Source organism: Salmo salar, chromosome ssa24 (assembly GCF_905237065.1).
Source record: "Salmo salar chromosome ssa24, Ssal_v3.1, whole genome shotgun sequence".
In the NCBI taxonomy this organism is placed as follows: Eukaryota; Metazoa; Chordata; class Actinopteri; order Salmoniformes; family Salmonidae; genus Salmo; species Salmo salar.
In genome coordinates this window covers 18,396,446-18,422,158 of record NC_059465.1, presented here as the reverse complement: position 1 = coordinate 18,422,158, position 25,713 = coordinate 18,396,446, and the positions used below count along the sequence as shown (strand labels likewise).

At 42.9% G+C, this 25,713-nt stretch overlaps 1 protein-coding gene across 3 annotated transcripts in view; it reads right to left on the bottom strand.

Annotated features, from left to right (window-relative positions):
* Positions 1 to 25,713, bottom strand: part of LOC106585320 (tetratricopeptide repeat protein 28) — a 442,041-nt gene that overhangs the window by 311,101 nt on the left and 105,227 nt on the right. The window contains exon 1 of one of the 3 annotated variants that reach the window (XM_045706965.1): positions 6,239 to 7,115. The exons of the other annotated variants lie outside the window; for them this stretch is intronic. Coding sequence (XP_045562921.1) covers positions 6,239 to 6,265 — 27 coding nt within the window. The 5' untranslated portion in view covers positions 6,266 to 7,115. Of the gene's footprint in view, positions 1 to 6,238; positions 7,116 to 25,713 lie in introns of those variants that run through there. 3 annotated transcript variants of the gene reach the window in all.

Here is a 25,713-nt window from a genome sequence, read left to right as displayed (position 1 = left end):
TGACCTTTCCACCTCATAGCACAGGGAAACGCGCTCCAATTGAACCGGAGCGTCAAGCCCCGCTTCGAGATATTCCCAGTGGAACCACCAGATGGCAGGCACCTCCAGGACCCACAATGCACTAGGTCACACCCCTGGAATAATGACCTTAACAAATCCAAACACAGACCCAATGACACCAACCCGTAACCCAGTGGGTAGCATAGGAGGTATGGGAAAACCACAGCATGTGTTGAGTGAGCACTCTGAGGCTTGGAGAAAAACAATGTATAATTTTACACATCTATCAATCTGTCTGTTTACCTGTAGATAGGAATCTAGATATTAATCTGCACACACATTGATTCTCAGTGGGCAGGTTGCAGGAATGAGGATTAATGAGAATAGAATGGTTCAGTCACCATTGTTCCTATTGTTACTCATATTTTGACAATGGTCTCCCTCCCCAGTATGCCAGGCCAGGCAGGCATAAACCCACAGCTCATGAGTACTGCAGACCACTGCGTCACAATAAGAGCAAGGGAGGCCTTGCACTCCGGAGAGATCCATCGCCTCTCTCCTCCATCTCTGTCCTCCGGTCCCCAGGGGGAGGGGTAGGATTAGCGGGGCAAGGAGAGCACATTCATTTCAGCTGCTAGAGCTAAGTCATTCGCAGTCCCCTCCCTCCATAGTTTCTTTCTCTCTCCATTCCCCCGAGGATGGGCCAGGGGCTGAGCTGGCCACGCAGTAGCCACTTCCCTTTCTGCTCGTCATGCTGGGCCGTTAATACTGTGCAGCGTCAGGAACAGCAGGTGCTATCACTCCCTATCATTAATTATCCCTACCGAATCACTCTGGGGCCCTCTCCCTCTCTCACTCCTCAAATCCAAATCTCTATCTCCTGTACAATCTCTCTCATTCCATTCCTCCAGCTCTGCCTCATTTTCTCTCACTTTCTCTTATTCAATCCATCTCCAATTCTATCAATGTCTACAGCTCTACAGTAATGCCTTCTCCTCTCCATCTTCCATCTCTCTGCTTATATCTCCCACTCTATCCCTCTTGCATTAATTTGTTCCCTGATGTGTCCCAATATCTGTCCAACATTCTTTCAACTTCTCCCCAGTGACTCCTAGCCTGCTGACAGCCAGCCAGGGCAGGATTCCCTGCCCCCCCCCTCCTCTCCTCAGATATGTGTCCTCCAGCCACTCCTCTCCTTACATCCACCTTCCGTAAATGTATTCCAAACTGCCGGCCTGCTGCTGCCAGCCAGGAGACATCACAGGGATTGATGGAGCGCTGGAAGAAAATATAGCCCTTTTCCCCACCAGAGAGCTCTGAAATAATGCTGAATCAAAGGAGAAACACCGGATAAGAACCTCCCCCCAGGTCATAAGGTGGTGAACAAGGTCAGAGATGAAGGAGTGAGCCTGGAGATGATAAGGGCCGAGGCTACAACTCTCCTCTCCTCACATACATAGAAACATAAGGCTCTCCCATACAGCCATGCCCCAGTCAGACACAGGTGAGAAGGCTTTAAGTCAACTGTGAGAAACCCAGAGGAACATCTGGCATGACCACAAAAATAAACAATGACTTCCCCATCCTTGGGTTCAGGCTGCTATAAACCTGGCCATGAACTCCAAATGCACAGGGGGTGACGGGGGTGGTGTTGGAGGTGAATGACCATGTATGTGTGTGTCTAAGTCTCAACCCCTCCTCATTAGTCAGACCTGTATCCCAGACATACTGTATACACACATACAGTTGAAGTCGGAAGTTTACATACACTTAGGTTGGAGTCATTAAAACTCGTTTTTCAACCACTCCACAAATTTCTTGTTAACAAAATATAGTTTTGGCAAGTCGGTTAGGACATCTACTTTGTGCATGAGACAAGTAATTTTTCCAACAATTGTTTACAGACAGATTATTTCACTTATAATTCACTGTATCACAATTCTAGTGGGTCAGAGGTTTACATACACTAAGTTGACTTTTCCTTTAAACAGCTTGGAAAATTCCAGAAAATGATGTCATGGCTTTAGAAGCTTCTGATAGGCTAATTGGCATAATTTGAGTCAATTGGAGTTGTACCTGTGGATGTATTTCAAGGCCTACCTTCAAACTCAGTGCCTCTTTGCTTGACATCGTGGAAAAATCGAAAGAAATCAGCCAAGACCTCAGAAAAATAATTGTAGACCTCAACATGTCTGGTTCATCCTTGGGAGCAATTTCCAAATGCCTGAAGGTACCACGTTCATCTGTACAAACAATAGTACGCAAGTATAAACACCATGGGACCACGCAGCCATCATACCGCTCAGGAAGGAGACTCGTTCTGTCTCCTAGAGATGAACGTACTTTGGTGCGAAAAGTGCAAATCAATCACAGAACAACAGCAAAGGACCTTGTGAAGATGCTGGAGGAAACAGGTACAAAAGTATCTATATCCACAGTAAAACAAGTCCCATATCGACATAGCCTGAAAGGCCGCTCAGCAATGAAGAAGCCACTGCTCCAAAACCGCCATAAAAAATCCAGACTACGGTTTGCAACTGCACATGGGGACAAATATCTAACTTTTTCGAGAAATGTCCTCCGGTCTGATAAAACAAAAATAGAACTGTTTGGCCATAAGTACCATTGTTATGTTTGGAGGAAAAAGGGGGAGGCTTGCAAGCCGAAGAACACCATCCCAACCGTGAAGCATGGAGATGGCAGCATCATGGTGTGGGGGTGCTTTGCTCCAGGGGGGACTGATGCACTTCACAAAATAGATGGCATAATGTGGAAAGAAAATGATGTGGATATATTGAAGTAACATCTCAAGACATCAGTCAGGAAGTTAAAGCTTGGTCGCGAATGGGTCTTCCAAATGGACAATGACCGCAAGCATACTTCCAAAGTTGTGGCAAAATGGCTTAAGGACAACAAAGACAAGGCATTGGAGTGGCCATCACAAAGCCCTGACCTCAATCCTATAGAGAATTTGTGGGCAGAACTAAAAAAGCGAGTGCGAGCAAGGAGTCCTACAAACCTGACTCAGTTACACCAGCTCTGTCAGAAGGAATGGGCCAAAATTCACCCGACTTATTGTGGGAAGCTTGTGGAAGGCTACCCGAAACGTTTGACCCAAGTTAAACAATGTAAAGGCAATGCTACCAAATCCTAATTGAGTGTATGTAAACTTCTGACCCACTGGGAATGTGATGAAAGAAATAAAAGCTGAAATAAATAATTCTGACATTTCACATTCTTAAAATAAAGTGGTAATCCTAATTGACCTAAAACAAGGGAATTTTTACCAGGATTAAATGTCAGGAATTGTGAAAAACTGAGTTTAAATGTATTTGGCTAAGGTGTATGTAAACTTCCGACTTCAACTGTATATGCAATCATAAACATCCATGCACAAACACTTTCCAATACACATTCCGGGAGGACAGTGTGTGTGGATTAGATGTCTTGTTAGGAGCAGTGACTAACTGGACTAATGGTTAAACTACAAGGTTGATGGATCAAATCCCCCATGATGCATATGGTGGTTAAACCCGTGAACAAAGCTATCTGCTAAGCGAAGATTGATTGTTATTGAACAGACAGCTTATCTAGACTGTATCTGAACCTTGAGTAGGAGTCATCCCCCCAGTCCTATGTATCCTACCCAGTATTATGACCACAGTGTAATAGAAGCAAGGTAGCTAATCCCACAAATCCACTGGAAAACCTGGAATTTTCCACTTTTCTGAGAGATAGGATATCAGCGGCCAACAGCGAGGGAATCTCTCTATCTCTCTCCCTCCAACACCACAGAGCAGATACGAAGTTTTTAACTTATTAGTGTAATCCATTATAAGGAAGCAGAGCAGACACTTGGCCTGAGTCGATATGATCCTCCTATGCTTCCTATTGATCTCCATCAGACTACAAGAGGAGTAAGGGGACAGATTGAAAAACAGATACATAATAAGTGATTGGGAACACTGAACTAAAGGACCTTCTCAGTCATTACTGTGTCTTTGTGTGTCTGTGAGTGGTTTAGAAAAGAAAGTAGAGTCTCCAGAAACCACAGGAGAGGAACACAATGGCTGTATGTTTGCCTCCATTGTCCTGCCTGCCTTGTGCAATGCCTCAAATGCCTGGGCCGGAGCACACAGTCAGGAGATGTTTTTGGTTCTGTATCAGAGGACACGATGAAAGGACAATGTCACACACATACCCAAACAGTGTGTGAAAAGACACTTGAATGTCTTGAATGTGCAGTCAGCTTTGTGTGAAAAACCTATTCATGTAAATAGTGAGTGAGTGAGTGAGTGAGTGAGTGAGTGAGTGAGTGAGTGAGTGAGTGAGTGAGTGAGTGAGTGAGTGAGTGAGTGAGTGAGTGAGTGAGTATGCAAAATAGCATTGCACATACATTACTTAAACATGCAATAACCTTTCTTTATTGTTGTGAGGCACGACAAATTCACGTGTAACAACATGTAGGCCTTAATTAAATCAATACCTTTCATGGAAATGAATGACAACATTCTCTCTTATGATCTTTCAAAGTTGAGCAGCTTTTCTACATTGTGATTGGGTTTGAATTCCAACAGTGAGTAAAGGCTTTTAATCCTCAAAGGAGGGTCTCATGGATGATTCTGGCAGAGATGCAGCACAGATGCTGGAATGATTCACAACATGCACCACTCATTTATTTACTCTGGTAATAACTCTATAATAACAACCTCTCTTGAATTTCTCCTTTCATCGTCAGTAAATGATTCAGGATAAAAATTATTCTCATTAATTACTATTCCCATTACATGACTCAGAACAAACGACCGATAAAGACGGAATTTGACCAATGAGCATTGGCCAAGTAGATAATAGGGAGTTTACCGATGGAGGCACGGATCTCCTTTCATTCATCTTCATTCACTTATCTTTGCTGATCTAAAATTAGGAATACGAGATAGACTTATCAGGGTTGTTGCTTTCATTAGGTCAATTTATACGTGTCAATTGGCATAAACGAAAGGAGATTAGGAAAGCTACTTTGACTATTGAGACGCAACAGTTTGGGAAAGTGTAATTTCTCATATCAATAAAGTGCCACCTAGTGGAAAACAGCGTAATATCTGCACCTTTGCCAATGAGAGGTTTCGTGCTTTTCAGATGATGCATGTATATTTTTCCATGTGGTAATACTTGAAGGTTTCTCAAGGAAAACAATAGAAGAGAAATAGTTTAAAGGAAAATATTATAGTTTTGTCCAAGAAAGGGGATTAATTGTTGCTGCCTTAACTTTAAACACATCCTTTATTATATAGGCAAGGCTATTATCTCTGTTTTGTCGACTTTTAATCATCTCAAATTCATAGTTAGATGGGATGACTCTCAGCTATCTGCAAATCCTACACGAAATGCCTTCATTATCTCTCAATGCTGTCCCTGATTGCCAAGAAGGCCACTACAGGGTCATGGTTACAAACTGTAGGACATGGTGGGAATGATTTCTAGATTCTACAGAAATCGATGGTTTTAGCATAAAAGATATGAGATACAACAAAGATTGTATATACATTTCTCAAGGGGCAATGAATGCGCAATGTTATGGGAGGTATATATATATCACCTTTATTAGACTGCCTATTCCTGGATAAAAATGTGCTACAATCTAATGTAAGAAAATACACTTTTTCATTTGAAATAGTGTCGACCACTATCAGTCTGGAGTCTTTTTACGCGCAATTAAATGTCCTCCTTTTGAACCATTTCATATACCAGCCCCACGCACTGTCACTCTTCTCCAGACATTTTTCAAATAAATGTTATTCACCCGAGAATAAACACAGGCTATTGGGCCCCACTCATGAGTCATGTCCAGCAAAAGGCTACACAGGTTTTTGAAAACTGCTAAATCTGAATTATCAATAACCTAATGAAACAAACATCACTGTTGAATCAGCAAACATGAGCCAGAAACGGATTTTGCTAGCCCAAGTGACTATCCAAAAGGAATAATTATCATGGAAACTTTGACTGGCCCGATAGTCTATCTTATGGCCATACAGTATTAGGCTACAATACATATGGACAAAAGAAAAATGCATATCTTGGCTTTTGGCCACCACGACAAGCCATGTAGGCTACAGTACGTCGAACCTATCATTCCAAAACCCGAGTCCCCGATCAACTTCCAAATAATGCACCGGTAATAATGTAAATAATGCAAGTGAATTACAGAGAACTAAAACATATCATTTTCACTCACCTTCTTCCGGGGCTGCCATTTCATCATATTTGTAAACCAAAAATGTACAGCATCAAGATATTATATATGAGGATAATTTTGATTCAAGGGAATTCCAACAGCAAGTCATGCTGCTTCTTGACTTCCCTCAATTTTGCAGCATATTTTCTCCAAAAAGCGGCGCATAATATGCGATGCGAGGTTCAACGTCAAATCGGGATAGATGGCACGCGATAGCCCCGTTTAATCCAAAGAATGGAATGGAGCAGAATACGTTTGTCTAACTTACTGAATGTCCCGGTTTTCAGTTCAAACGTTTTGTATAAATAAGACTATGGGTAACAGTGCGTAAAATCCAAACTACAAGTCCGAGATGCGCCACCAGCCCTGTACAGTCTGTCTGTCCGCTAGATCACTCCGCTGTCTTTTAGCATGGTTTTCGAAGATATCCAGTTAGGTTGACTGCTGGGAAATTCATTCTTAAACTTTTTGTCAGCCTCCACGTCGTCCGTGCATTACAAAACCGTTAGTCTGACACCAAATAGAAACACAAGTCCAACGTTTTTGTGGGTTTATCCCACCGAAAAACGTGTCTTTCCAAAACGTTGACAAAACACAGAAACATATGACAACTGTTGTTGATCCCTTTTCTAACGGTTAAAAAAATGTGGTATCAAATGTCAAGAAAAAGTCAATGCCAAAACCAGATCACCACCGTGAAAGTGCGACATACATGGCGCAAAAGAAAGTCGCAGGAGGGGTGAACAGAAAAAAAATCCCTGGAATTTCTGTGCGAGGCGCTGGAAGGATATCCTGCAACAGCAACAAACGGGACTACACAACTCTAATGACTTCCTTCCCTGCTCCTTCGCGCTCGGGCATTGCATAGCTCAGAGTTGGAACAAAACCCGAGCAGCGCAGGAACGAGCCGGCGGGGTCATAGTGCCGTCGACTCTGAAGCGCGCGCCGAGGGTAAAGGCGATGTGGCCAGAGAAAAGACTCCAGAGCTGAGCCAACACTGCACTCATACAATGGCCCCCAGGAAGGTATGGCAGAAAGCCACAACAGCAACAGTGGAGGAGTAGAACTTGAGCAATACAATGTGAAAGTGGACAACCATACATTTCCTCATGATAAACATGAGGTCAAAACCTTTGCCACAACACCAACAGCTTGGTGTATTCTATACAAAAAAAACAGACTACATACACATTCATTCACAGATAATGGGTGATCAACTCTTTGCTGTTGTGCTGCGCAAAGAGGTAGACCTGCTATAATCCCCTTCAAAGAAGGTAGAAAAGTGACAGAAGGAGACACCTGATTAGCAGCTTTCTATAAGCCTCCAGCACCTTTCAAGGTATATCCCCTTCACTGTTTACAGTGGCATTAATGGTCTTAAGAGATTCTAACAACACAGCTCATCTGTTCTGGCTAAATTGCCAGAACAGATTGTCCTTAGTTCCCTTTTCATTAGTGGTAAGCCTTCTGGGACTGAATGACGGTGCAGGCTATGAGAGTAAACAAGATTCTGAAAGGACAGGTAAGATGAGTACATAAGGCCTCTGACCCATGTTTCTCTGGAGACAAGGACAGCGGACCGCTGTCCAGTGTCCATCATTTTCAGCTGCCACTTGTTTGCTTTAGCGATACTGCTGTCAGATATAGCTTATACTTTTTAGCTGCCTGCCAAGCTTTTTGTTTCCAGCATATTTGGCCACAGACCGGTGATAGAAATCTCACTGGCAGATAAGTGCTACAATTTTTCCAGTCTTGATGATGAAATTGTTATCGCTTGTAATCTTGGTGGGTTGGAGAAAAAAAGTGAAATGAGAGAGCCTGGTGTTTCTGGGAAGAACCCACCCACTCCTACTGCACCCCACCACTGCAAACTGGCAAACGCTTCAAAGCAGAACAACTCTCAAGTATCTGAACAGCCCCAGTAGCTCTGACCTGGGCTGACACTGAGGGGATGACCAGAGGTACTGCCAGGCCATCTGACGGAACAGAATGGGACCAGGAAGCATCAATAAAGTGATAGGCAGCGTGATGGGATTGGTGTCATCAAAATCAATTTAACTTTCTCTGACTTAATGTGTACCATCTCCCTCAGTATTTATCTTTATGTTATCTTGTTAGGATACTTTTTTTGGTGAATTATCCTAAAAGCAGTGTCTAAATGTGCACCTATTAGGAGGTCAAATTGTATTTTTCTGGCCTGGTGTCCCTCCAGGGTCAGGGGGGTGAGCAATGCACCTAGGGGTCACCGTGACAACAAAAGGCAAAAAAGAGGGGACACTATGACATATGGTCCCTGGACAAAACACTGCTGGGTATAGAGTCCAAACAGCACTCGCTAATCCACTTGGATGAACAGGAACAAAATGCAGAGTGTGACGCTGACACTATGAGCACAGCTGGCAGTGTAATTGTAACCCCTCCTTGTTGTCGTACCAGAATGACACTCTTTCCATACCTTGTATGTTCAAGCTCTGCGTGCAATTTAATTTAACCTTTATTTTAACAGGGAGTCTTTCACAGATGAGCCCTGTATACACATCAATATACACTATACACATCAATATTCACATCAATACATGAAAAGCAAAAACACAATCATAGAAAACAAACACATTCTTCAGTAAAAAGGTCCTCAATCAGCCTATTTTGAATTGCCTAGAGGCACCAATTCAACCAACTTCATAGAGCCTTGGAGATCATACCACAAGTAAGGTGCAAAAAAACCTAAGAGCAGATTTACCTAACACAGTGGAGATAGAGGGGATCTCCAGCGTTAGCCATCCCTGAGATCAGGTCTGCTAACTAGTACGTCTGTAAGTTAACAAATGAAGTAAGGTAGTCGGAAGTTTAAGCAGGAGGGCTTTATAAACAGAAAGTGTGCAATGCCTCAATCTATGAGACTTCAAAGAGGGCCAGCCTACTTTCTGATACAGAATGCAGTGAAGTGTACTGAACCTATTGCCCGTAATAAAGTGTAGTTAACCAAATAATTACCCGGACTATCTGCATTGACACTTCTTGCGCTAAATTTTTTTGACTCATCAGATATGCTGTTACAACTGTTTGCTATCTGTCACTTTATTCCTAGTTATATGTACATATGGGCGGCAGCGTAGCCTAGTGGTTAGAGCGTTGGACTAGTAACCCGAAAGGTTGCAAGATCGAATCGCGGAGCTGACAAGGTACAAATCTGTCGTTCTGCCCCTAAACAAGGCAGTTCCTAGGCTGTCATTGAAAAGAAGAACTTGTTCTTAACTAACTTGCCTAGTTAAAAAAATATCTACATCGACTCAGTACTGGTACATTTTTTAAATTTAACTAGGCAAGTCAGTTAAGAACAAATTCTTATTTATTACGACGGCTTACACCGGCCAAACTTGGACGATGCTGGGCCAATTGCCTGGATTCAAACCAGGGTGTCTGTAGTGATGCCTTTAGCACTGAGATAGAGGTAGAGCATGGCGCTTGCAACGCCAGGGTTGTGGATTCGATTCCCACGGGGGACCAGCATTTAAAATGTAATAAAAATGTATGCACTCTACTGTAAGTCGCTCTGGATAAGAGCGTCTGCTAGATGACTAAAATGTAAATGTAAAATGAGATGCTGTGCCTTAGACCGCTGCACCACTCGGGAGCCCCAAAATCTACATCTTCTATATAGCCAAGTTTTTGTTACTCATTGCATATATATTATTACGTGTTTTACTTTTCTATTATTTGGCTATTTTCTCTCTGCATTGTTGGGAAGGGCCTGTAAGTAAGCATCTCACTGTTAGTCTATACCTGCTGTTTACGAAGCATGTGACTAATAAGATTTGATTTGATATAGTGTGCTATGATAAACTGTGTCTAATGGTTTCATACAGTGACAGCCGCATTCATATAGACAATATAACCATAGTCTATAACCGTTATGAATGTCGACAGAATGATTTTTCTACTATTTAATTATATAAAAAAAGCCAATTTGAATTCTTAATTTCTTAGCTAACTCATCAACATGCTTTTTGAAAGCTAGCTTTTCGTCAATCCAGATACCCAGAAATTTATAAGCGGGGACACGATCAATGAGGGTACCATCCAATGTAAATATGCATCAGATGCACATTTTTACGTGATTTGGAGAATAACATATACTTGTTTTTACCTGCATTAAGTACCAATTTGAGTTCAGCATCAAGGAAACCTGACTTAACACCATCAGAAAAAAACACATTGTGTCCTGTCTGTACAGTCATCTTCGTACCCACTACATGACGCCTGATTCATACTGATTGCAGACAATTTTTGAATCAATAAAGAAGGGTCAACAGTATCAAATAAGTCAATAAAGAGGGCAGCACAGTGCTACCTCCTATCCATACCTTTTAACACATCATTTAACACCAAGGTTGCAGCAGAGATGGTGCTATGACCCGGCCTGAAACCAGACTGGTGAACACTTACATATCATTGCTAGGAAGGAACTAAGCTGACGGTTGATTAATGACTCAACATTTTTACTAGGCAAGACCATTTCAAGATAGGGCAATAATTATTTAGGTTGGGGGGGGTCACCACCTTTGTGGAGGGGGAGTCCATGGGCCGCCTTCCAAACCCTAGGGATACCACCTAATCAAATCTAATCAAATCAAATTGTATTGGTCACATACACATGGTTAGCAAATGTTATTGCGAGTGTAGCGAAATCGTCAGATAAAAAAATGTGTCAATGACTCCGCAATCCAGGGAGAAGAAAGTTGTAGCAAGAAAAGATGAAGCTAATCAGCCCCACTGTTTTTTTACATCAATCTTAAACAAGGCATTTAGCACATCACAAGTTGAAAGTTGTTCAAATGAAATCAAAGATTCACTTGAAGTTGAATATATCTTCCATCGAGCCAACTGGAGGCTGGGAGAGGGAAGAAGAGTCGACTGACTGACCAGGGTTAATTAAACCACCATTTATTTCCAATGAAAAGCCAGCCGAGATAAAATGCTGATTAAAAGCATCAGTTATCACATTTTTCTCAGTAATGATGCCGGAGTCCGACAGAACTTGCTTAGGCAGGAAAGGAGAGGAATTGCTCACTACTCAAAGATATTAATTTACATTCTCAAACATAGAATGTAAATGAATATCTTTGGGTAGTGAGTGTAATAACACTGTGTTATTGTAATTACATTACAGGGATCATACCCTATTCATTCCACTTGTGTAATAACATAAATATCAACTCCATTACAATTAAATTACAGTGCAATTAATAAAGTAGAATGTTAAATGTTAGTTGAGTAATTAAAACATTACTACACAGAGCAACTTACTGTCAAGCTACCCATGTTCATACTAGCCATAAATCACAAAAACATGCACATATGCTTACTTTGATCAGATGCAGAATTCATATAAAACTGACAGTCTAACTACATGTTTCAGCCATTCAGGTATTCTAAAAACGGGCATGTTACATTGTCAATAACAACCACTTCTTTCATGTATTCACCAGAAGTGAGTTTCCAGTGGTTTTTGTTCCTGGTGGAGTCTGTCATCAGGCCTCTCCATACAGAAGCAGGCTCCCTGTGCGTGCCTCTGCTTTCCCAATCAGAGCCGCACAGGAAATCAGACTTCAGCCTTCAGAGGGAAACAAAAAACCCTCTTTCATTTTCCATGAGTTGAGCTGCTTAAAAGTGTGTGCTTCCTTTTCTTGTTCTTGCCAATCAGACCCTCAAAAATGTCCCTCTACTATATGTTCTGACTGGGATGTGTGTGCAAGTTGGTGTATCTCTTTTTCAGTGTGCGTGTGGCTGAGAGAGAGAGAAATAGAGAGAGTGCATTACCCAGATGACAGTAACAGAGGTGGTTTGGCAAAAATGAAAAGAAAATTGTCAAAAGAGGGATATAAAATAAACCTGGGAGTAGCAGGCAGCCCTCAGTTAACTCTCCTGCATGTCTCAGTGTCATTTATGTTCACTCAGGTAGCCAGGCTCCTGTTCATAAGTCACAACTAGAGGTCGACCAATTATGATTTTTCAACACCGATACCAATTATTGGGGGACCAAAAAAAGCCAATACCGATTAATCGGACGATTCTTTTTATTTATTTGTAATAATGACAATTACAACAATACTGAATGAACACTTATTTAACTTAATAGAATACATCAATAAAATCAATTTAGCCTCAAATAAATAATGAAACATGTTCAATTTGGTTTAAATAATGCAAAAACAAAGTGTTGGAGAAGAAAGTAAAAGTGCAATATGTGCCATGTAAGAAAGCTAACGTTTAAGTTCTTTGCTCAGAACATGAGAACATATGAAAGCTGGTGGTTCCTTTTAACATGAGTCTTCAATATTCCCAGTTAAGAAGTTTTAGGTTGTAGTTATTATAGGAATTATAGGACTATTTCTCTCTATACTGTATTTCATATACCTTTGACTATTGGATGTTCTTATAGGCACTTTAGTATTGCCAGTGTAACAGTATAGCTTCCGTCCCTCTCCTCTCTCCTACCTGGGCTCGAACCAGGAACACATCGACAACAGCCACCCTCGAAGCAGCATTACCCATGCAGAGCAAGGGGAACAACTACTCCAAGTCTCAGAGTGAGTGACGTTTGAAACGCTATTAGCGCGCACTCGCTAACTAGCTAGCCATTTCACATCGGCTACACCAGCCTAATCTTGGGAGTTGATAGGCTTGAAGTCATAAACAGCGCAATGCTTGAAGCACAGCGAAGAGCTGCTGGCAAAACGCACGAAAGCGCTGTTTGAATGAATGCTTACGAGCCTGCTGCTGCCTACCACCGCTCAGTCACACTGCTCTATCAAATCATAGACTTAATTATAACATAATAACACACAGAAATACGAGCCTTTGGTCATTAATATGGTCGAATCCGGAAACTATCATCTCAAAAACAAAACGTTTTTCCTTTCAGTGAAATACGGAACCATTCCGTATTTTATCGAACGGGTGGCATCCCTAAGTCTAAATATTCCTGTTACATTGCACAACCTTCAATGTTATGTCATAACTACGTAAAATTCTGTCAAATTAGTTCGCAACGAGCCAGGCGGCCCACACTGTTGTATATACCCTGACTCTGCGTGCAATGAACGCAAAATGACAAAATTTCACCTGGTTAATATTGCCTGCTAACCTGGATTTCTTTTAGCTAAATATGCAAGTTTAAAAATATATACTTCTGTGTATTGATTTTAAGAAAGGCATTGATGTTTATGGTTGGGTACAGTCGTGCAACGATTGTGCTTTTTCCGCAAATGCGCTTTTCTTAAATCGTCCCCCGTTTGGCAAAGTCGGCTATCTTTGTTATGAAGAAATAGTCTTGACAGTTCACAACGAGCCAGGCGGCCCAAACTGCTGCATATACCCTGACGCTGTTTGCAAGAGAAGTGACACATTTTCCCTAGTTTAAAGAAATTCATGTTAGCAGGCAATATTAACTAAATATGCAGGTTTAAAAATATATACTTGTGTATTGATTTTAAGAAAGGCATTGATGTTTATGGTTGGAGCAACGTGTACCTAAGCGATTATATGCAACGCAGGACAGGCTAGATAAACTAGTAATAGCATCAACCATGTGTAGTTAACTAGTGATTATGATTGATTGATTATTTTTTATAAGATAAGTTTAATGCTAGCTAGCAACTTACCTTGGCTTCTTACTGCATTCGCATAACAGGCAGGCTCCTCGTGGAGTGCAATGTAAAGCAGGTGGTTAGAGTGTTGGACTAGTTAACCGTAAGGTTGCAAGATTGAATCCCCGAGCTGACAAGGTAAAAATCTGTCGTTCTGCCCCTGAACAAGGCAGTTAACCCACCGTTCCTAACCGTCATTGGAAATAAGATTGTGTTCTTAACTGACTTGCCTAGTTAAATAAAGGACAAAAAAAAAAAAAATAAAATAAAATATATATATATATAAAATAATCGGCGCCCAAAAATACCGATTTCCGATTGTCATGTAAACTTGAAATCGGCCCTAATTAATCGGCCATTCCGATTAATCGGTCGAACTCTAGTCACAACACTGCAGAGTCTAACTATCTGACGCACATCTCAATCAACAGAGCCCTTTTAATTAGCTGGCTGATGTTTCCAGGCGGTAAATGCCATGGTAAGAGCATGGAGATACATATGCCCCTGCCACACACAAACACACATTCTGCCTGAGTTCCAAGGCACCATTAAAACGAGTAGTTGTGTATAATATATACAGGATCCTCTCAGTGAAGGGGAAAGGGTAATGGGATGACTATAGGAGGAGTAGGTCAATGAAACCCATGAGAGAGGAGAAGCTTTTCTAAGAGAGGCATATATTTACAACTACAGTATTCGTTTCTCACCACATGCTCTAATTACGCTAGTTATTCAGTTTTTCTTAATCAATAATTCAGGATACAAAAAGTGCTTCGTAATCTCTTTTCAATCTTTGTATGATTTCGGAAAAATGCTCAAGGATTAAAGTTAAATCTTTTACATCTAGCATCTAGGATAACTGGGCTGGCAACCTGATCTCAGACAATTTTGTCATATTTTGTACATAAATATGTTGCACTCCATTTAAAATTAGATGTTACATTTAGTATGGTATGTATTAATTTGTGGATATCCATTACCCAAATGTATGATATGTTACGAATTCTAGCTAGGTGTTACGTGGCTAATGTTAGCTAGCTGGCTAATGTTAGCTAGAATAGAGTTTAGGGTTAAGTTTAGGAGTTAGGTTAAAGGGTTAGAGTTATGTTCCCCTAGCTAAAAGGGTTAAGGTTCAGGTTAAGGTTAGGGTAAGGGTTAGCTAACATACTTAGTAGTTGCAAAGTAGCTAAATGGTAGTAAGTAGTTGAAAAGTTGCTAATTACCTAAAATGCTAGCTGTCCTTGATGAGATTTCAACTCGCAACCTTTGGATTGCTAGACATTTGCGTTATGCGTTCGGTTAAAGGGTTAGCTAAAAGGGTTGAGGTTAGGGTTCGCTAAAAGGTTTAGGGTTAGGGGAAGGGGAAGGGTTAGCTAACATGCTAAGGAGTTGCAATTTATCTAAAAAGTAGTAAGTAGTTCAAAAGTTGCTAATTACCTAAAATGCTAAAGTTGTCTGTAATGAGACTCGAACTGGTAACCTTTGGATTGCTAGACGTTTACATTGACATTTTAGTCATGTAGCAGACGCTCTTATCCAGAGCACCTTACAGTAGTGAGTGCATACATTTTCGTACTGGTCCCCCGTGGGAATCAAACCCACAACCCTGGCATTGCAAGCACCATGCTCTACCAACTGTTCTTGTTATACATTTGGTTAAAGGGTTAGGGTTAGGGGAAGGGTTAGCTAAAAAGGTTAAGGTTAGGGAAAGGGTTAGCTAAAAGGGTTACGGTTAGGGGAAAGGGAAGGGTTAGCTAACATGCTAAGTAGTTGCAATGTACAGTTGAAGTCGGAAGTTTACATACACTTAGGTTGGAGTCATTAAAACTCATTTTTCAACCACTCCACAAGTTTCTTGTTAACAAACTATAGTTTTCGCAAGTCGGTTAGGACATCTACTTTGTGCATGACAAAAGTAATTTTTCCAACCATTGTTTACAGACAGATTATTTCACTTATAATTCACTGTATCACAATTCTAGTGGGTCAGAAGTTTACATACACAAAGTTGACTGTGCCTTTAAACAGCAAGGAAAATTCCAGAAAATAATGTCATGGATATAGAAGCTTCTGATAGGCTAATTGACATCATTTGAGTCAATTGGAGGTGTACATGTTGAGGTATTTCAAGGCCTACCTTCAAACTCAGTGCCTCTTTGCTTGACATCATGGGGAAATCAAAAGAAATCAGCCAAGACCTCAGAAAAAAAATTGTAGACTGGTTCATCTGGTTCATCCTTGGGAGCAATTTCCAAATGCCTGAAGGTACCACGTTCATCTGTACAAACAATAGTACGCAAGTATAAACACCATGGGACCACGCAGCCGTCATACCGCTCAGGAAGGAGAACATACTTTGGTGCGAAAAGTGCAAATCAATCCCAGAACAACAGCAAAGGACCTTGTGAAGATGCTGGAGGAAACAGGTACAAAAGTATCTATATCCACAGTAAAACGAGTCCTATATCAACATAACCTGAAAGGCCGCTCCGCAAGGAAGAAGCCATTGTTCCGAAACCGCCATAAAAAAGCCAGACTACGGTTTGCAACTGCACATGGGGACAAAGATCGTATTTTTTGGAGAAATGTCCTCTGGTCTGATGAACAAAAATAGAACTGTTTGGCCATAATGACCATTGCTATGTTTGGAGGAAAAAGGGGGAGGCTTGCAAGCCGAAGAACACCATCCCAACCGTGAAGCACGGGGGTGGCAGCATCCTGTTGTGGGGGTGCTTTGCTGCAGGAGGGACTGGTGTACTTCACAAAATAGATGGCATCATGAGGAGGAAAATTATGAGGAAATATTGAAGCAACATCTCAAGACATCAGTCAAGAAGTTAAAGCTTGGTCGCAAATGGGTCTTCCAAATGGACAATGACCCCAAGCATACTTCCAAAGTTGTGGAAGAATGGCTTAAGGACAACAAAGTCAAGGTATTGGAGTGGCCATCACAAAGCCCTGACCTCAATCCTATAGAAAATTTGTGGGCAGAAATGAAAAAGCATGTGCGAGCAAGGAGGCCTACAAACCTGACTCAGTTACACCAGCTCTGTCAGGAGGAATGGGACAAAATTCACCCAACTTATTGTGGGAAGCTTGTGAAAGGCTACCCAAAACGTTTGACTCAAGTTAAACAATTTAAAGGCAATGCTACCAAATACTAATAGAGTGTATGTAACCTTCTGACCCACTGGGAATGTGATGGAAGAAATAAAAGCTGAAAGAAATAATTCTCTCTACTTTTATTCTGACATTTCACATTCTTAAAATAAAGTGGTGATCCTAACTTACCTAAGACAGGGTATTTTTACTTGGATTAAATGTCAGGAATTGTGAAAAACTGAGTTTAATGTATTTGGCAAAGGTGTTTGTAAACTTCCAACTTCAACTGTAGCTAAAAAGTAGTAAGTAGTTGAAAAGTTGCTTATTACCTCAAATTGTCCTTGATGAGATTTGAACTCGCAACCTTCGGATTGTTAGATGTTCGTGTTATACGCACACCCATCCAACCAAAGACTACTTACATTTTTGTCTTAACCATCTGTCTTATGTAACCGCCAAACGTAACATATCATACTATTTTGAGTGTCCCAGAAATACATTTACTATGTTACGTATAGCCTATGAGACCAGGCTGGGGCTGGCTATACCACAGATGAGCACCATAGCACCACAAGATGAACATTCATCAAACAATATGTTACAGTAGCAGCTTTAAGAATGTGAGGCCTATTATTGATGGGAAGTCTTCAGACACTCAATTCATAAAACGTCAATTTATATATGAAAATATAATTTAGGGCCTTTGATAGATTGTTTCTGCTTTAAACATGAAGGATTGGTTTGAATTGGTTTTGAAATGCCAAACAATAACATACTAATAAAAGAATTAGCCAGCGATGTCACCCAACCCACTCCCTTGTGCCATACATCACCACAAACAAATAACCCTCATCACCATTCATTCTAAAAGGTTCCACTTTGAAGTGTGCTTTATTCTTCTGATGACGTTGTGTCAGGATTTTGCCCCGTGGGGACTTTGTGAGAGGGGTGTGCGTGTGTGTCTTAGTGGTGTTGGGTGTTGATTAAGTGTCTGGTGCCTGAGGGGGGATAATGAGAGCTTCTAATTAATGAGGCAGAGCATATCTCAGAGTTACAGGGTCCTATCTGCAGAGAGAAACTATTCTCTCTCTCTAAACACACACATTAAACACACACACACACAATCCTCCTAGCCTCTCAGTGGGGTTCTTCCTCAGCAGCACTGGCCCTCCAGGGAATCCCAGCTGGGACCGTGTCAGTCCAGAGCCCATCACTGATAAGTGTCCTCTAATAGGGATGGATGGAGGTTAGCATGCCCCTACTGTGACAGGGCCAGGCTCAGTGATCACCCAACAAGCACCCAGTCATGGCGGCAGAGATGGCCTCCAAAAAGTATTCCAAATCATATCCCTTGGTTGGGTCTTTTCCCCAGAGAGCCAAGAGGAGCAGTATGGTGTCACTTTGCATCTAACCCATAACACCAACAAATACTAAGTAGGGTGAGGGAGGGAGGAAGGTGGTTGGGTCAGCTTACGATGGGGTTTAGGGGGCTCACATACTCCATAATGCACGTCAGTCAGCTATCCTTTACATCCTCCCAGCTAGAACAAATAGCAGTTTCTCCAGGCTAAAGCCCACCCCAGGCACTCCCTCCCAGGTTAGAGCATCACAGGGACTAAGTGATTCCCTTTCAACATCCCAGCACGCTCTAAAGCCCATACTCATTCTCTAAGTATGTGACATACAAGCCAGTCTTATAGCTCAGTACCAAACCGACTCCCTCGCTCAGAGACGCCTGGTGAGAGAACTGTGAGTGCCGGAAAGACCATCAGATCAGTGGAATCTGACCAGCCTTAACTCAGGTGTACTTCAAGATGAAGCCTGTTGTCATTAGATTACAAACACAGTGTTATAGACTGTAATTGTGTGTGTGTGTGTGTGTGTGTGTGTGTGTGTGTGTGTGTGTGTGTGTGTGTGTGTGTGTGTGTGTGTGTCACTGAGCTAGAATGAATCATTCTATTTCTATGATCAAAACATCAGCAGCCCTGCTAACAAGACAACTCCAGATGTTTTAAAGCCAAGAGCATTAATTCTAATCAGCCCGTGTGATATTAAACAGAAGTATTTAAACATCTCCTTCTCACAAGAGATGCTCCAGCGTTTAATCTGTCTCACTTCAGCGAGTCTACAACTCATTCTGCTAAAGACATATTATAATATTTTTCTTCTTTATCTATCCACTCTCCCAACTCGCTCTTTTCCACCCAATTACTATAATGGAGAAAGGCTTGTTTATCCACCCAAGTGGCTGCAATCCAGAGTTATGTAAAGACGCTATGCAAAGAGAGGGACCTTTTCTTCAGAGCTGTGTTTAATCATTCAGTGGGCTTGGACTTGGATGAAACGGGCTCTGGCATATTGTTTAAATCAGGGCAGCAGTTTAAGAGGCGCTGGGGTTTGACGTCTGCGGCAGGATCAATAATAACAGCAGTGTCGCACACAGTGACGCGTGGGAGAGAGATCCTGTGTGGTCCTCCACGGAATCAAATCCACAGAGAGATGGAACAAGACAAGCATTCACAACATCAGCGGGCAGAGAGAGAGAGAGAGAGTGTGTTTCTTTGTGTCTACTCTTTTGACAAAGTGTATGTGTCTCTGAGCACAAATACACACGCATGGCTTTGGTCAGACCCACCCTGCTCAGTCCCTCAGTTAGTAAACCCCAAACCAAAATCATGCCTCTCCTTTTCAATTACCTTTCCTCCCTCCATCTCCACCGCACCAAATCTAAAGTCTCCCACAGTCCCCTCTTTCATACTCTCTCTCGTGTCAAATGTGCTGCCACGGCAGACAGACTGCTTTCTCTGTACTGAGACACACACAGAGACACAGAGAGAGAGAGAGATACAGAGAGAGAGAGAGATACAGAGAGAGAGAGAGAGAGAGAGAGAGATACGAGAGAGAGAGAGAGAGAGAGATACAGAGAGATACAGAGATACAGAGAGAGAGAGAGAGAGATACAGAGAGAGAGAGAGAGAGAGATACAGAGAGAGAGAGATACAGAGAGAGAGAGAGAGAGATACGAGAGAGAGAGAGAGAGAGAGAGAGAGAGAGAGAGAGAGAGAGAGAGAATGAAACCAATAATAGATTTAAGCCATAATACTGTATCTTATTAGTGATCTCCAATACTGAGCACTGGAGATGATGGAGACTACAATGGAAATAGGATTAAATCAAATGAGCAAAAGTATGTTTCAATGTGCTAATGAAACACAGACATCAACTCACGCTGCGCAATAGCAAACTACTGGCAATATTTTCCTTTATATTTTCTCTGACTAGCTCCCTCTACCTCTGGCTCTACCTCTGCCTCCATTGCTCCCTCTACCGCTACCTCTGCCTCTATTGCTCCCTCTACCGCTACCTCTGCCACTACCTCTAGTTCTGCCTCTATCGCTCCCTCTAGCTCTGCCTTTATCGCTCTCTCTACCACTACATCTGCCTTTATCGCTCTCTCTACCACTACATCTGCCTCTATCGCTCCCTCTACCGCTAACTCTGCCTCTATCGCGCCCTCTACTGCTACCTCTGCCTCTACAGCTCCCTCTACCAGTACCTCTACCTCTATCGATCCCTCTAGTTCTGCCTCTATCGCTCCCTCTAGCTCTGCCTCTATCGCTCCCTCTAGCTCTGCCTCTATCACTCCCTCTACCGCTACCTTTGCCTCTATCGCTCACTCTACCGCTACTTCTGCCTCTATCGCTCTCTCTACCACTACCTCTGCCTCTACCGCTACCTCTGCCTCTATCGCTCCCTCTACCGGTACCTCTGCCTCTATCGCTCCCTCTACCGGTACCTCTGCCTCTATCACTCCCTCTAGCTCTGCCTCTATCGCTCTGTCTACCGCTACCTCTAACTATATCGCTCTCTCTACCGCTACCTCCGCCACTATCGCTCCCCCTAGCTCTACCTCTGCCTCTAACGCGCCCTCTACCGCTACCTCTGCCTCTATCACGCCCTCTACTGCTACCTCTGCCACTATCGCTCTCTCTACCGCTACTTCTAACTCTATCGCTCTCTCTACCGCTACTTCTAACTCTATCGCTCTCTCTACCGCTACTTCTAACTCTATCGCTCTCTCTACCGCTACTTCTAACTCTATCGCTCCCTCTACCGCTACTTCTAACTCTATTGCTCCCTCTACCGGTACCTCTAACTCTATCGCTCCCTCTACCGCTACTTCTAACTCTATCGCTCCCTCTACCGCTACTTCTAACTCTATCGCTCTCTCTACCGCTACTTCTAACTCTATCGCTCCCTCTACCGCTACTTCTAACTCTATCGCTCCCTCTACCGCTACTTCTAACTCTATCGCTCCCTCTATCGCTACTTCTAACTCTATCGCTCCCTCTACCGGTACCTCTAACTCTATCGCTCCCTCTATCGCTACTTCTAACTCTATCGCTCCCTCTACCGCTACTTCTAACTCTATCGCTCCCTCTACCGCTACTTCTAACTCTATCGCTCTCTCTACCGCTACTTCTAACTCTATCGCTCCCTCTACCGCTACTTCTAACTCTATCGCTCCCTCTACCGGTAGCTCTGCCTCTATCGCTCCCTCTACCGCTACCTCTGCCTCTATCGCTCCCTCTGCCACTATCGCTCCCTCTACCGCTACCTCTGCCTCTATCGCTCCCTCTGCCACTATCGCTCCCTCTACCGCTACCTCTGCCTCTATCACTACCTCTAGCTCTACCTATCCCTCTCCATCTACCTACCTCTATCCCACCTCTAGCTCTACCTATCCCTCTCCATCTACCTACCTCTATCCCAGCTCTAGCTCTACCTATCCCTCTCCATCTACCTACCTCTATCCCAGCTCTAGCTCTACCTATCCCTCTCCATCTACCTACCTCTATCCCACCTCTAGCTCTACCTATCACTCTCCATCTACCTACCTCTATCCCAGCTCTAGCTCTACCTATCCCTCTCCATCTACCTACCTCTATCCCACCTCTAGCTCTACCTATCCCTCTCCATCTACCTACCTCTATCCCAGCTCTAGCTCTACCTATCCCTCTCCATCTACCTACCTCTATCCCAGCTCTAGCTCTACCTATCCCTCTCCATCTACCTACCTCTATCCCAGCTCTAGCTCTACCTATCCCTCTCCATCTACCTACCTCTATCCCAGCTCTAGCTCTACCTATCCCTCTCCATCTACCTACCTCTATCCCAGCTCTAGCTCTACCTATCCCTCTCCATCTACCTACCTCTATCCCAGCTCTAGCTCTACCTGTACCTCTACCACTACCAACTCAGGTTGTGATTCTTGTTCTGCAGGAATTAGTGCAGCCCCCTTGAATCCCTGCAGACTGCAGATCAAAGGGTTAAAGCAGGATTAGGATTAATCAGATATAGTAGAACAGGTGTTAATTCCTTAAATTAGGCATGTACTGGTGGGCCCCGGGCTCTGGTTGCAGTCTCTCTTCTCTTTCATCTCAACCTTGTTTTAATTTTCTAACAGAAGGGAAAGCTGAGAACCATTCCAGAGCACCGTTGTCACCCTGCAGGCATTAAGTGTCGTCTCTCACACTGAACACCGTCATGACAGGTGCTTCTGTCTTATTGGCACCACGACCCATGGCTGCTCTATGTGCATGCCATTGTGTTTCTGAGCAGTTACACAGCTGCGCTCCTCACATCCTACAGAGCAGGGTATGTTGTGTGATTTGTGCTCTTTATTAAAAGGCTGTTTACAGTGTTTTCTCTGGCAGGGTGCAGTGCATACTTCATGAGAGCTAAAATGGGCCTATCCCATTGATGATTATCACATAGAGGCATGCTAACTCATAAAACACGGGAGAGAAAACCGAGGGGGTTTGAGACTACTCCACTGACAGACAGGAACGCTATAGTCCTTTCCTCTTCAATACACACACACACACACACACACACACACAGCCCTACTGCTCTGGTGTGGTCTCCACAGCCTTGCCACAGCCTTGCCTTTTCTCATCGTATTATTGTCATCCCACGCCTCAGACCAGACCAGCGCTGAGAGCCCTGCTCCACCTCCCTCCCTCCCGCAGCACCACATAAACCATGATTAAAGTGGTGTGAGAGAACTGTGGCATAAAAACGAATAACAACACCTGTGATGGAAAGCAAAACCGCTTATTCTGCCATTAACCAATTCTGTATGCATTTATGCGCTTCTCACTGACCTTTATACTTCTCCCCTTTTTATTCGCCCATCTTTTAATTCACCCAGATGAAGCTAAATCCAGCTAATTAGCGGTTTGACAAGAGAAGTTGAACTGGTGCAGCCCCTCCCCACAGAGCTCCTGTCTGTCTGACTCTGCACTGCACACTCCTTCCAGCATGCTTCCTGCCTGCCACAGGAACCATTTTGGCCACTGCAGTGCTTGCCCCCCCCAGTCCCAGTCTGTTGTCCCAGTCTAGGAGCTGCTAGGAGCTGCTGCCATCTGGCTGGGCTGGTAACAGCCGGCCTCCTCTCTCTCCCCTACTGGCCTGCTGAACACAGGAAGACAACCCAGGGAAGGTCACACTGTGATATGGAAGAACAGAGAGTGTAGTAACAATACCTAGAAACAGTGGAGGCACAGAGGCATGGATATAGAGCAATGGATAATGGTGTGAGAGAGAAAGACAGAAGGGAGAGAGGAGGAGAGAGAAAAGGACAGTTCTTTGCTTTGGCTGCCACCCTCAACAGGACACAATGACCATACTTTTCTTTCCCTCCATGGTGCGGACATGGGGGCATGCATGTGTGGGTTCATGTGCACAATCCTGCTCTTCACAAACAGATCCTGACAGCTCACAGCTGGAATGAAAGTACCATGTACACACAATTCAGCAGTAATTCCCAGACCCAAGGCCGGATGGGCATCCACGGGAGATGACCACTCTGGAAGGTCAACAGAAGGTTGTAGAACAACAGACTGACTAGTATATAGCCTAGAACAAGCCACAGTGGTATAACTAGTAGACAGCACAAGCCACAGTGGTTTAACTAGTTTATAGAACAAGCAAGATTGCAGTGTTTTCCATAAGCGCTGGCTGTCAATTAAATAGCCGAGAACAGACTCATTGTGAGCAAGCTACTTTTCCCACATCATTCATTTACTAGGCTTCTTTTCATTGAAAAGTTTAAATTCACTGATCAGAAAAGTCTGTGTAGCCTTCTCCCGCTAGAATGAACGATATGCATCTTCTAGTGATCTATTGATAGGACAGGCGCCTGTCAGTCACAAAGCGAGTGATGACAGGGACACAGTGCTGGTTGGGTACAGTGACATTTATTTTCACGGAGGAGGGAGAGCATGATGCTTCTTCATCGTCTCCTGTGATTGAATTTACACGTCCCGTGTAATGTAAGTGGTAACGATGAGTTGAAGTTTTGTGGCACGTTCATTTATTTTATTTTGCGTGTTTCATGGGCCTACTATAGCCAGCCATGGAGTCGGGGCACATAGTTTATTTACTATGATTTGATTGACGACCAAACACTAATTTCTGACTAATTTATAAAAGGTGTTGAACTGAATGAATAAAGTCAATGTCCTATATCCCTTTGCTATTCATAAATCATACAACGTAGTTATATGTCCATGATATCGCATCAGGAAAAGAAAACCAAAAATCTTGTTTTTATTTTCCTAGGATTCAAAGACCATGTTGAAAATTGTGAGTGGCTGCTAAAGTCCCTTGTCAGTGTAGCCTAGTAATGTTCGCGATGGAACAGCTCTGTGTGTTTACAGTCAGTTGCAACAGCGCAACTTTAGATCATTAAAACGCATTAGCCAAAAGCCACAAAAAAACACCTGAATAGATTTCTGCAAATATGTAAACACCACATGAATCCTCTTACATTTATGAACTTTACAGTCTTATTGATCAAACAACCATGAAAAGGTAGGTTCTCTCTCCCTCAGTTATGCACATCAACAACAACAAGATCAACCACTAATGCTGGAGGATTGGCGGAAGGTCTGGGTGTAGCGCAGGAGCCACCCTCCATTTCCTCTCTTTTTGTTTAGGGTTGTTTTTGTGGGTTTTTGGTTTGGTGTGCAGTCGGGGTCTGCACCTTCGGGGGGGTACTGTCACGTCCTGACCAGTGAAAGAGGTCATTTGCCATAGTAGAGTGGTCAGGGCATGGCAGGGGGGTTTGCTTTGTAGGTATTTTGGGTTTTCTGTTTCTATGTGGGTTTGTTCTAGTGGTCTATTTCTATGTGTTGGTTATCATGTTCGGCCGGGTATGGTTTCCAATCAGAGGCAGGTGTCTTTCGTTGTCTCTGATTGGAAGCCATACTTAGGCAGCCTGTTTTTCCTTTGGGGTTGTGGGTAGTTGTTTCCGTTTAGTCTTGTGTACCTGACGGGACTGTTATCGGTCGTTTGTTGTTTTTGTTGAGGTGTATTCATTAAAGAAAAAGAATGAGCACTTTACACGCTGCGCTTTGGTCTCCTTTCAACGACCCCTGTGACAGGACCAAAAGTATTGGGATAAATTCCCTTATGTGTTTTAAAGTAGTAAAAATGCATTTGGTCCCATATTGACAGCAGACAATGACTACATCAAGCTTGTGACTCTACAAACTTATTGGATGCATTTGCTGTTTGTTTTGGTTGTGTTTCAGATGACTTTGTTCCCAATAAAAATTCATGATAAATAATGTATTGAATGAAGAAAAAATGCATCAGTGTTCCATTAAATACGAAGGGCACTGTATACGGTATTATTAAATATATTGATACAGGCCA